At 40.6% G+C, this 13,375-nt stretch overlaps 1 protein-coding gene across 1 annotated transcript in view; it reads right to left on the reverse strand.

Moving 5' to 3' along the window:
* The window catches only part of myo10 (myosin X), a 46,251-nt gene extending 33,739 nt beyond the window's left edge, over positions 1–12,512 (reverse strand). Inside the window, exons 1-2 of the mRNA XM_089008066.1 lie at positions 12,178–12,512; positions 126–224 (exon numbers count right to left, since the gene is read on the reverse strand). Coding sequence (XP_088864192.1) covers positions 126–224; positions 12,178–12,198 — 120 coding nt within the window. The 5' untranslated portion in view covers positions 12,199–12,512. The remainder of the gene's footprint in view (positions 1–125; positions 225–12,177) is intronic.
* Positions 12,513–13,375: the final 863 nt, after the last annotated feature.

The raw sequence follows: 13,375 nt of genomic DNA on the forward strand, positions 1-13,375 counted from the left end.
TGGCGAGACAGTTCGCTAGATAGATAGCTATATAACTAATAGATAGATATAGATATAGATAACAGCTAGCCAACCAGCCAGCTAAATAAAAAGCTAGCTAGCTAGCTAGCTAATAGATAGCTAACCTGTCCGTAGTCGCTGGTGAAGACGACCACGCCGTCCGAGCAGGAAGAAACACAAGCAGGAAGATTCTGGTCATCTTCGCGTAGCCAAACGCGCTCGCCCTGCACGACAACGACAACAACAACAACAACAACAAAACATATTTTCATGTGAGAACTGAAAATAGTAACCTGACACATTCCACAAAACTTCGTACATCTCAACATTTTATGGGTTTTATTTTATTTATTTACTTATTTTAATGACTTGTTTGCTGTCACTAACAAGATGGCTGCCGACAAAATGGCGCTCGTTTTCCATTTCGCCAAGTTCGAATATTTGACCAAAGTAAAGTTTCAGCCGGGTGATTTGTCATGACAATCATAAACAGTGATTAGGTTGGTTTTGTGGAAAAAAAAATTCATGCCAAAAAATAACACACAAAACCATACATACATAACCAGCCCCATTTCAAGCTAGGATAACTCCAGACCCATATAACTTAGGAATTAACTTTTTTTTCTTCTGATGAAATTTCTTATGGTGCTTAATTGGATGTTTATGTAGTCCTAAAACTCAATCTTCTGTGGGGTCCTGTAATTAGAGTGACAATGACAAAAACCCTGGCACCATTTTTGCACATCATCGCATGCTGCAAGTAAATGAGTTAAGTTGTTATTCCGACAACAGGAGAAATTTCAATCGATTTCAGCAGAAAATTGGACAAAAGGAAATTATACCTTGGCTTACGAACTTAATTGGTTCCCAGAAATTGGGTGTAAGGTGAAAAGTGTGTCTTTCAAACATTTATTTCCCATAAGAAACCATTCAAATGAGAATAATCCGTTCCCAGGTCCCCATAAAACATCATTTTCTCCTAAATGAACATAAAAAAACTACACAAAACAGACTTTATTTTATATATAATAAACATGCTAGTGTATTCTAATGAAAGAAATAAACTGTATTTATAATAAATGCGTTTTATTTACCTTTGTGATGGTAGTTGTCATTGACTGACTGACTGATAGGTATAGGGGGGGATTTTCTAGGTAGCTCTCTCGTTTCTATTTATAATTGTAGTTTTTACATTCATGCTCGTCTGTGACTGTAAAGTGTCCTTGAGGGCTTTGAAAGGCGCTTAAAATAAAATGTATTATTATGATTACTACTACTATTATTATTATTATTAAGATTATTATGATAATAATAATAATAATAATAATTATTATTATTAATATTATTATTATTATTATTATTATTATTATTATAATGAGGAACATTCATGCTCAATAAAGCATGAATAAAAGAATAAAAACATATAATGGACAAAAATAATTGGAGAACCTTGAACGCATCCATTGACCAAAAAAAAAGGGAAATATTTAAACAATAATGAATAAAATAAGAAATACCTAAATAAATAAAAAGAATGAATAAAAATATTTGTACTAAAATAGAAAACGTTAGAACCAAAACAATATCAGTGAGAGCAAGCGAGGAAAAGCAGACCGGGCCAAATGGGGACGGGGGACGGGGGGGGTGTTCGGGGGTCCTCCGGCCTTCCCGTTGGCACACGTCCTTTTTCTTTGTCTGTGGCGTGTGTCACCCCCCACCCCCTCCAACACACTTTCTTGCCTCTTTCATCTGCTCGCAGTCACGCCTGAAAACTCCCCCCCCCCCCCCCCGCCGCCAACCAACTATTCTTGCCCCCTCCCACATCCAGCGACCCCCTCCGCCACCCGCCATTAATCTGGAAGTCACATTTTGCCAAAACATTTCATTGACATTCATTCCACTAGCTAGCTAGCTTTCTATCTATTAGAGTGACTTCCGGGTTGAGTGAACGCTGACGTGTGTAGCTGCCGCTGCTCACCCACAGAAAAAAAAAACGTATCCTGTGACTGTAAAGTGACCTTGAGAGTTTTGAAAGGCGCTTAGAAATCAAATGGATTATTATTATTATTATTATTGAGATAGAGACAAGAGAGACAGACAGAGACAGAAAGAGAGACAGACAGTCAGAATGAGAGACAGACAGACCGCTAGCGAGATAGCTAGCTAGACAGCTAGCGAAATAGCTAATGAGATAGCTAGCAAAATAGCGAGCGAAATAGCTAGCTAGACAGTGTGTGTAAAGGACAATGTTCGTCTGCCAAACATGTATTTCCCATAAGAAACCATTAAAATGAGAATAATCCGTTCCCAGGACCCCATAAAACATTTCTACTAGTGTTAAACTTTTCTACTAAATAAGCCTTAACACTACACAAAATAGACCTTATTTTATGCTTTATTTTACGCTTTTGGAAGACTATTACATCATTTATTGATACGTCTGTGTGAGCTCTCAGTGGTACAGGAGTGGTCCATCGATGAAAAGGTTTCTTCGGCCGTCATCTGGACTTCTTTGTACTTATTCTGTACTTATCATTTATCGATAAGAAAAAGAGACCAAAATATGCTTTTTATCAATCCGGGAAAAAAAAGCTGTTTAGAGTTCAAGCCAAAACAAAACGAGGCCACCAACTTTGCGGTCAGTTCCATGTAACACACATACACACACACGCATACACACACACACACACACACACACACACACACACACACACACACACACACACACACACACACACACACACACACACACACACACACACACACACACACACACACACACACACACACACACACACACACACACACACGAGTGAAGAATTTTCTTCCCAACTGGTCATTGGCTCCACTTTGAGGTTTGGTGGCAAGCATGTGTGTAATTAGCATTAGCATGCTAAAGCAACAAGCTCAGCGCCTCAAAGCTCGTTAACGCCCGACCGACAAAGTCGTCGCGCTTCTGTGTGAGTCATTTTTTTTTCTTTTCTTGGACTGGAAAATTTGCCTCACTTGAACTTGACACACTGTGAGAATAACCAAACACTCACACACACACGCACGCACACACACGAGTGTGACTGGGTTATTAAACATGGCCGTAAAATGCTAATCATCAACGCGAGCAATCGGGCTAGTCTGGTAATGGATGTCGCACGTGTTACGATTTATGTGCGCAATCACATTCAAAGACAATTCAAACTGTTGTTCAAAACAAAAACAACAACCAAAAAAATCCTGTTTTTCACAAAGCGGCAGACAACAAGCGACAAGCGGACGACAAAGCGCTTCCTGTTGACGGCGGCGGCGGCGCAAGCTAACAAAAGTGCGCTTGTAGGCACCGAAACGGGAGGGTGACGTGCGTAGCTGCTCGGCGGGATGACTCGCACACCCAAATTCCGACAGGGGGCGCTAGCCCCCCCCCCCCAAAAAAAAAAAAAAAACAAAAAAACAAAAAACAATAATAATAATAATAATAATGATCATAATGATAATCCATTTAATTTCTACGTTCCTTTCAAAACTCTCAAGGTCACATTACAGTCACAGGATCAGTTTTTCTGTGGGTGAGCAGCAGCAGCCACATGCGCCAGCGTTCACTCAACCCGGAAGTAACTCAAATAGATAGAAACCTAGCTAGCTAGCTAATAGATAGATAGCTAGATCGCCAGCTAGATAGCCAATAGCTAGCTATGAGATAGCCATTAGATAGCTAGCCAAATAGCCAGCTACATAGCTAATAGATAGCTAGCTAGATTGCCAGCCAACAGATAGCAAATAGATAGCTCGGTAGCTAGCTAGCTAGCTAACTTCAAGTGTGAGTTGATGACCACAACCAACGTGCTGTCAATATGGGAACTTCTTGTGACGGCCCTCGAGAGGAATCCGAATGTGACCCGCAGGAAAATAAAAAGGACTTGACAGCCTTGATTTCAACCGTTGCCGGGCAAGTCAATGATTAACAAAGCATAGTTCAAAGGTCAGGTTGCCGATCAGGTGATCACAAGGCCGTTGCCGAGGCAAGAGAACATTTTGAAGGGCGACACTTTCCCAAGCTTCTACCCCACTGACCTTTTTGAGTGTGTGTGTGTGTGCGTGTGTGCTTGTGTGTGTGTGTGCTATTGTGCGTTGTTGTGTGTCTTTGTGTGTGTGTTTGTATTATTGTGTGTTGTTCTGTGTGTTTGTGAGTTTTTGCGTGTGCGTGTGTGTGTCCACACGCGCGTGTATGAGCTTGTGTGTGTGTGTGTGTGTGTGTGCGTGTGCATGCATGTGTGTGTGTGTGTGTGTATGGATGCATGTGTGTTTGTGTGCGTATGCATGTGTGTGTGCATGCGTATGTGTGCATGTGTGTGTTGTGTGTGTACATTGTGTGCATGAGTTCACGCGCAAGCTCGCCGGCAGCTGCCCGCCCCCAAAAAAGGAAGTTGTCCCTCCCTAACCGTCATTAGACCTGACGACTCGCTAGCTCGCTAGCTCGCGACCCGACCAACCGGAGACACAAAGGCCAGGTGCAGGCTGTCGCCATGGCAACCGCACGACCTGAACACAACGGGATCACGGAGTTAGCGGACCTCGCTTGTTTTCAAAATGCTCGCGAGGTGGACGCTGTCTCTGTGGTGGGAGCGTCAGGGCCTGCAAAGGCCTTCTCTGCTGGCCTAAAAATATCTGAATTATATTAAAATGTGTATAATAATTATTTACATGACTGGTTGGCTATCTGGCTAGCTATCTATTAGCTTTCTGGTTATCTGGCTGGCTAGCTAGCTCCCTATTAGCTACCTGGCTATCTAGCTGGCTATCTGATTTGATGATGAAACTAATTCCTTGTGTGTTCTACATACAAGCAATAAAGATGATTCTGATTCTGATCTACCGAGCTTTCTGTCTATTGGATTGTATGTGCCTTTATTCGTCTCGCAGTGGAGAAATTTATATTTCACAGCAGCAAAGTTACAAAAGGAAGAGGAAAGGAAAGAAAGAAGTAGAAAAACAAAATACAGGAGCTGCTTTCCCACGTTGTGCCGCTTCGAGACGTGTGTCCTTTCGTATTTAAGCATTGAACCAATCACATTTCAACCATCATTTGTGACCAGGGTCAGAAATGGACCTGGACGCCTTCACCGTCACTTCTGCAGGCCCTGTCGCATCAAATGTGTCAATCAAACTGTTGCTTTAACCAATCAGAGTTCACGTTGGCAACCCAAGACCTGCTGGAAGGCGCCGGCAACGTCAGAGTTTTCGCAAACTAGTCACACTAGCCAATCATAATCTCACTAGCCGCTAGTGATAAGCGCATACTGGCCAGAGCTAGCGAAAAATAAAAGAAAAAGAAATCTCCAGCAGTCAGAGACTTCCTGTCATTTTATTTTTCGCCGCGCGTTCAATGTTGTTTGTACAAGTGCACGTGTGTGCGTGTCATGTGTGAGTGTTAGCGTGCGAGTTGCGGCCTGGCCGTGGGGGCGGTTCCTCCATGTGCACACCAGCTGCGCACACACGATGGACTTTTTGGGGGGAAAAAGGAAATGAGGTCGGAATCTAAATTGCTCTCCGCAGGCAAGACGCACGTCTCGCTCAACTGCCGACAACGCACGCAACCGCAGTACAACGTGAAAGCTAATCACATTGTGATTAAAAACGGTGGCCAGACGTGTACGTATTTGACAACGAGGCCTTCAGTAGTGCTATTACGGCTGAATCAATCCGACCCTTAACGGCTATCGAGCTAGGTATCTGTTGGCTATGTATTAGCTAGCTAGCTTTCTATCTATTTGACTTACTTCCGGGTTGAGTGAAGAAAAATTGATCCTGTGACTTTAAAGTGACCTTGAGAGTTTTGAAAGGCACTTAGAAATTAAATGTATTATTATTATTATTATTTGCTAGCTGGTTGGTATCTATTAGCTATTATCATTTGCTAGGTGTTTGCTATCTATTAGCTATGTGGCTATCTAGATAGCTATCCACTATCTTGCTGGCTGGGTATCTATCTGGCTGGCTATCTAGCTAAGTAGCTATTAGCTATGTATTATCTAGCTAGCTCGCTTTCTATCTATTTGACTTACTTCCGGGTTGAATGAATGAAATGGATTATTATTTTGTACAGCTGGCCAATGTATACTGCATTTATTGTATTTTTTTTTTGAAATGAGTTATTAATAAAAACATTCCAATAGTGAAAGGAACTGAATTATAATTAAAAAAAAGATCAAAATATTAAAAATATGTCACTCATTTACTGCCATCCTCGAATGTATTCGGGAATTGAAAATATGACGTAGAGCACCATTCTCGAATTTGTTCGGGTTTTGTTTTTTCTTGCTTGGGTGCTGATAAAGCGCTGGTCAGACCTCTGGCAATGTTTTTTTTTTTCCCCCTTCCACGATTGGGCAGCATTTCCCTTTTTTTAGCGCTTTGTTCCAATTTTAGCTGTTGTTTAAGCGCTATATGAATCAATATGTATTGTATTTTGTACATCTGCCCCCATTTCAAGCTCAGATAACTCCAGACCCATATCACTTTTTTTCTGACGAAAGAAGAGAGTCTAAGTCCCCATTTTGCGGATTTTCACCTATCGCGGGAGGTTCTGGTCCCCGTTAACCGTGATAAACGGGGGATGACTGTATTACATAAGGATCCATTGCCTTTAATGGAGTCATGTGACTGCAGTTAAAGCCTCTTGGTGGAATTGTAAATTGTGATCGTAGCATTTAGCTTGCGACTTATGGCGGGAAAAGGGGGGGTGGGGCAATCAATAGTATTTTAGGCAGCTCATTAGTCAGCAACTTTGTGTACACTTCCAACACACACACACACACAGGCAGGCAGCTAATTAGCGCTAATGGAAAATTGTTTGTTTTGCTCGTGGCTCCATTACTGTTTTGTCTCATCTTCTAGGAAGTGAGTCTTGGCCTAGCGTCCAATCTGATCGCTTTCTCAGAATGCCCCTCCTCAATGCAAACACACACACACACACACACACACACACACACACACACACACACAAAAGTTGTACCAAACTACCATCACAATGGTCAATAAAACAACTTGATTATACAGTACAGTTTATTTCTTTCATTACGATACAACAGCACATTTATTATACATAAAATAAGGTATATTGTGTGTACTTTTAAAGCTTATTTAGTAGAAATTATGTTTTATGGGGACCTGGGAACGGATTATTCTCATTTCAATGCTTTCTTATGGGAAATAAATGTTTGGCAGACTAACTTTTCACCTCACACACACTTTCTGGGAACCAATTACATTGGTAAGCTGTATTTCCAAAAAGCTTTTCTAAACATGAGCATTCCTTTCTTTTGAAAGTCTCCATTTCCTGTTTCAGCCTGTCTTTTTTTAGTCCTTTCTTTAGTCCAGTTCTGAAATTGATTGGAAAGCTGAAAAATGAGTTTGAAAAGCATTTTTGTTGTTGTTTTGTGCATGAAACAAGTCACTTGCAACGCGCTTGCGAAAACGGCGTTGAAGTCTGCTTTCTTTGTTTCCACGCCGATTAGCCGAGCAGGCGGCTGATATTTGAGACGGCGCTCAACTATTTTTCTCCAACGTTTTCCTTCCCCTTCCCCCCTCTTCTTTTTTTCTGCCTCGTCTCTCTCGTTGTCGAGACGCCGACGCCGGGCCACCGCATCGCAGTCACGTGGGATATTAAAAAGAGCCAGCGAGCAGGAAACGGCAACAAAAAAGTGAGCTGATTTTGTTAAGAAGGAACCGTTACACCTCAGGACAAAAACCGGTTGGATGGCTTTGTCCCAAAAATAAAAAATCAATCGGCACGCCTGCCTGCAGTTTGCCCTTGCAAATAAATATTGAACAAGAAGATCAAGGTTAATATTTAAAGGACAACCGACACCATTTTTTTGTTTCCTAACTGAAGAAAAACGTTTGATAGCGTCTTGCTGATATTTTGAGTCCAATGCAAAACGCCAATAAAAATGAGTTAAAGTGTCCCAAAACGACTTCAAAATGACGTCACGCCATGATACTCCTTCACAAACTGCCTTGCTCCAGAATCAAAACAATGGCTTCAGAGAGCTCAGATTTGGAAAAAGATCCTTTCTTGTCACTCATCTAGTTCTGAATATGATTCAAATAGTTCCGAAGAGGAAAGCATACATGTTTGCCATCCATTCAAGAAGTCCTTCCGTCCCAGAAAATGCACAAGGTGGCGCCCAAGCTCCGTTGGAAATGGGCTGATTTGGCGACTGGGAATTTGTGTCAACTAGTATCAAATAGTAGTACAAATTATGGCCGCAACTTGTTCGGAGGTGTCGGTTGTCCTTTAAAAAGAACTTTAACTGGCCCACTTGTGAAGATTGCACATATGTATTCTCGAGTCGTCTCCTGGAGCTTAACCTTAATCTTTAACCCACTTTGGTCGTCAATCCTGAGCGTTTGTTTACAATGAAGCCCCCCACCATGTCGCAGGACACCCCCCCACCAACCCACTCACTTTTTTTTAGAGTGGGGGTGGTCCTTATACAGGGAAGTTGTAATTAGGCCTGGTTCCCGGTTTAATGCTTTGACGAACAATTTGAAAACTGTTAAACGTTCCAGCAGTAAAAGCAGTTACAGTGATACCTCGGCTTACGAACGCTTTAGCTAACATACTTTTCGCCTCACATACATTAAATTTGCGAATATATTGTCGTGGCTAACAAACAAGTTTTTGGCGGATGAACCAATCCACACGGCGCCACGGTGGCTGGCGGACTAGTTTTCCACACCCCCTTTCTTTGAGTGCAGACATGCTTTGTTATCCAGTGGAGTACTTTTGCTATTATGGGCGTGAAAAAGACCCCACCACAGACTGGTGTTAAGCCGAAGAAGACACTAAAGAAAATGACGGTCGAGCAGAAAAAGGAGATCATCGAAAAACACCAACGAGGTGTGCAGTCGACCATTGCTACCATCCATTGACAACGACCATCACAAAGGACAATAAAACGACTTTATTATTTAGTAAAGTTTCTTTCTTTAATTACGATACAATAGCACATTTATTATACATAAACTAAGGCATATTTTATGTAGTTTTAAGGCTTATTTAGTAGAAAATTATGTTTTATGGGGACCTGGGAACGGATTATTCTCATTTTAAAGGTTTCTTATGGGAAATACATGTTTGGAAGACAAACTTTTGGCCTTACACACTTTCTGGGAACCAATTAAGTTTGTAAGCTGAGGTATCACAGTATGGCCCACCACCACATTTTATTCGGCCCACGAAAGCAAATCAAACTTGTGAAATATGTTTAAAATCGCATTCGCGGTTTAGTTTAATCAGCTCTTTTATTATTTATAATGTTATAGATGTTAAACATATAAACATATGTTTATATGTTTTTATTGTTCTGGTGTTTATTGATACATTGTTTTTTCTTAAAATAATAATAATAATAATAATAATAATAATAATAATAATAATAATAATAATAATACATTTTATTTTCAAGCGCCTTTCAAAGATCTCCAGGTCACTTTACAGTCACAGACAAGCATAGAAAGACATTGCAAAGTGTTCTTGAGGGCTTTGAAAGGCGCTTGTAAATGAAATTATTATTATTATTATTATTATTATTATTATTATTATTATTATTGGTCAACCCTGCAAAAAAAAATGGTGTCTACGCAGATAAAAGAGCAACACAAGCGGATTGCAAAGCAAGTCACGTGAACTTGCACTTCTATAAATAACTGCAGCCAATTGTCCGTTGTAGAGAGAGGGAAAGGCCGCAGATTGATATTATTATTATTATTATATTGACACTTCCCAAGCATCCTTCCTCATTCACAAAAAAATATTTAACATTTAAAATAAAAATAAAACACTCCACAACATCAGCAATATTAATGATGTCACAATCATAACATCATTAACTCATGCCACTGCCATTCACGGATTCATTCTGGAATAGAAAATAGGACATGTAGAGTAGAGCGCCATTTCCAAATTTCTTCGGGGGTTTTATGTTTTCATGCTTGGGTGCCGATAAAGCGCCGGTCAGATCTCTGGCAATACTTTTCCCTTCCACAAGGGGCCTTTTGTCCGTGTTAGCACTTTGTTGCAGCTTCAGCTGTTGTTAAAAGCGCTATCTGTTGGCTATCCATTGGCTAGCTAGCTTTCTATCTATTTGACTTACTTACGGGTTGAGTGAACGCTGGGGCGTGTGGCTGCCACTGCTCACCCACAGAAAGAAAACTTATTCTGGAACTGTAATGATAATAATAATAATAATAATCCATTTGATTTGTAAGCGCCTTTCAAAACCCTCTGGTGTCACTTTACAGTGACACCAGAGGGGGAGTTTGACAGTCATTTAGCCTCCGAGTCTCTATTCAACATTTTGAATGGATTTCGACTTACGACCATTTCAACTTACGACCACTTGGTCGGAACGAGGCTCGGTCGTAACTCTGATGTTATCTTATTTATTGTATTGCATTGTATTTTGTACAGCCGCCCCCATTTCAAGCTCAGATAACTCCAGACCCATATCGCTTAGGAATTAACTATTTTTTTTTGCTGAAAGAACAGCATCGAAGGTTTCTTATGAAGAATTTAATGTTTATGCCGTCCTAAAAGTCAATATTCTGTAGATCCTGGAATTGGAGTGACAATGACAAAAACCCTGGCACCGGAGTGGACACATTTTTGCACATCAGTCAATGAGTTATAAAAGGTATAAACTCTGGATACATTTATTCAATTTTTTTTAAGAAAGATCATTGAAATCACTCCTTATTGTTGCTGTACATTTTGAAGCCACATATTGCTTCATTTGATGGTCTACTAGTTCATCATGGGAGAAAAATGCCAATGTGGAGAACAGGCTAATTGTAGTTTTTTTTTACCCCCAATAATGGATTGCTAACGTTGTCGTTAGCACACAATTGTTGTTAATGGACCTCATAAGCTGCCAATGAAGCTCCACTTTGTGTGGCTTGACATGTGGTAGCTGATATGGATCTCCTCAAACGAGCAGGGTTTCAGGTCAAGTTGTTAGCATTCAGGTCAATTTTGGACTTGCCAGCCATGTAGTTTCCCCAGCAACGCGTGACGTCAGCGACACCACTAACAAAAGTGGCATACTTATTATTAAACATAGATCGATTTTTTTTTGCAAGGTAATATTTGCTTCTTTTTAACTTTCGTTGCCAACATAATACATTATATTTCCCCTTTATCATTGGATTCTCGTCCCACTGGCAGATTAAGTTCACAAAATAAGGACAAACCGTAACAATTTCGAGTTTTGCATTTTGTACTACCCAAAAAGAAAGTGTTCCAAAATAAAATGCTCAACGCGCAGACGTGAGCGAACACGAAGCTAAGATGCTCGTTTAGTTATCAGTAGTTAATTAAAAACATACAACTTTAAAAAAATCGACAAATAAATCCTTTCCTTCATCGTATGTCCTTTCGGTTAATAAAAATACCTTTATTTTTTTAAACGCAGTCATGGACGGACACGAAGCTACGATGCTCGTTTCGTATCAGTAGTTAATTAAACACATACAAGTTTTTTTAAATCGACAAATAATTTATTTCGTTCATCGCATATACTTTCGGTCAATAAAACAATACATGTATTTTTTAGACGCAGGCATGAACAAGCTACGATACTCGTTTAGATACTCATTAGTTAGTTAAACACATACAAGGTTTTTTAAATCGACAAATAACTGCTTTAGTTCATCATATGCACTTTCGGTCGATAAAAAAAATAACTATTTTTTTAGACGCAGCCATGAATGGACACGAAGCTACGATGCTCGTTTAGTTATCAGTAGTTAGTTAAACACATAAGTTTTAAAAATCGACAAATAATTTATTTCGTTCATCGTAGTCAATTAAAAAAAACTTTATTTTTTAACCCTGAAATCACCTTCGTAAACACGACATCGAAAAATCGATTATCAATTGCTTTGTATTGCCGATGTTGTTGATTTAGTGTTAAAAATGTCAACTTTTTGTTGTACAAACGTCATAGTTGTGACATTTCTACCGAATGCTACTTTTTCCTTGTCCTAATTGATCGTCGCTCACTTTATGACCGGACGTTAACTGGCGACCAGTCAGTTAGTCGTTGACGGCAGAGTGGCCCGGATGAGGGGAGAAAAAATGTCAAGGAGACAAGACATCAGGCGCTGGTTCCGCTCGGTTACCTCTCGGAAGAAGTTCTCCATGTCCGTCCCCCGCTGTTGATCTTAATCCCAGCGGCCAGGTCGCGCGCACAGTCCCGCTCCACTCATTCCACGTCGCTCCACGGCACGTGCGCCAATAGAATCCGTCCACAAGCGTTTTCCTTTGATCCTTTTTTTCGTCCTTCTTGCGAACTTTACCGTCCTCCTTGGGTCGTGTGCGCGTTTCCGCCCGTCGCGCGCCCGTTACTTCTTGGGAACGCCAGCGTGCGCGGGCTCGTCCCCGACCGCAGCAACACAGTCGTCGCCGCGAGGCAGCTTGGAACTTTGCAAAGTTAGCTCTTCTCCCTTCTCTCTTCTCACTCACGGTTTGACAACGAGCATCAAGTCCCGCCCCCCCTACACTAAACCTCGAACGCCCCCCGCCGTCCACATGCGGCATGTATGGACGTTACACGGTTTAAAAACAATGCTATCGCGAGATATCAAGTCACGTGACGTCCGCGCACGAAATTCAACTTTTCTTTTGAATCATGTTTTTGTTTTTAATAATAATGAATACATTTGATTTACAAGCGTATTTACAATCTCTAAAGGAAGTTTTTATGCGAGTTTATGCGAAGCCAGACGAGCCAGCGTTCACTCAACCCGGAAGTGCAGCGGCAGCCAGACTCGCCAGCGTTCACTCGACCCGGAAGTAACACACACGCATACACACCACTAATTCAAACAATTTTACAACTTTGGTTTAATGAATATACGATACGCCAAATTGATGCAAAAGTCAAAATTTGATCAAACAAAAACCGTTGATTAAAACGTGAAGCCACAAAAAAAACATTCAAAAGAAAAAAAATGTCGATATTGAAATGATAAACGCTCACTAATGTCACGTGACTACAAGTCCGTTTTCTATCGGTGCTTTAAATGGGCTAAATCACGTGATCTCCACAAGCAAAAGTCAACGTTTTGTTGATCATTTTAAAACATAACATATTACGCCACTGAAAGATTAATAAAGGCTAATCCAACATTAACAGTTGCGTTTGTTTGCTCGCTCGGCAAGTGACGTCAACGTTAGCTTTGTGCTAGCAGCGCTTGCCTCCACTTGTGTGTTAGCATTTTGGCATTTTACGTTATTGTATTCTGAATTTCTATAAAAAAAGAATTTTGGAGGAATATTAGATGAAGACATCTTCTGTTTAATAAATAGAAAAGAGTT

Source organism: Hippocampus bargibanti, linkage group LG11 (genome assembly GCF_051943395.1).
Source record: "Hippocampus bargibanti isolate YZ-2025 linkage group LG11, ASM5194339v1, whole genome shotgun sequence".
Classification (NCBI taxonomy): domain Eukaryota; kingdom Metazoa; phylum Chordata; class Actinopteri; order Syngnathiformes; family Syngnathidae; genus Hippocampus; species Hippocampus bargibanti.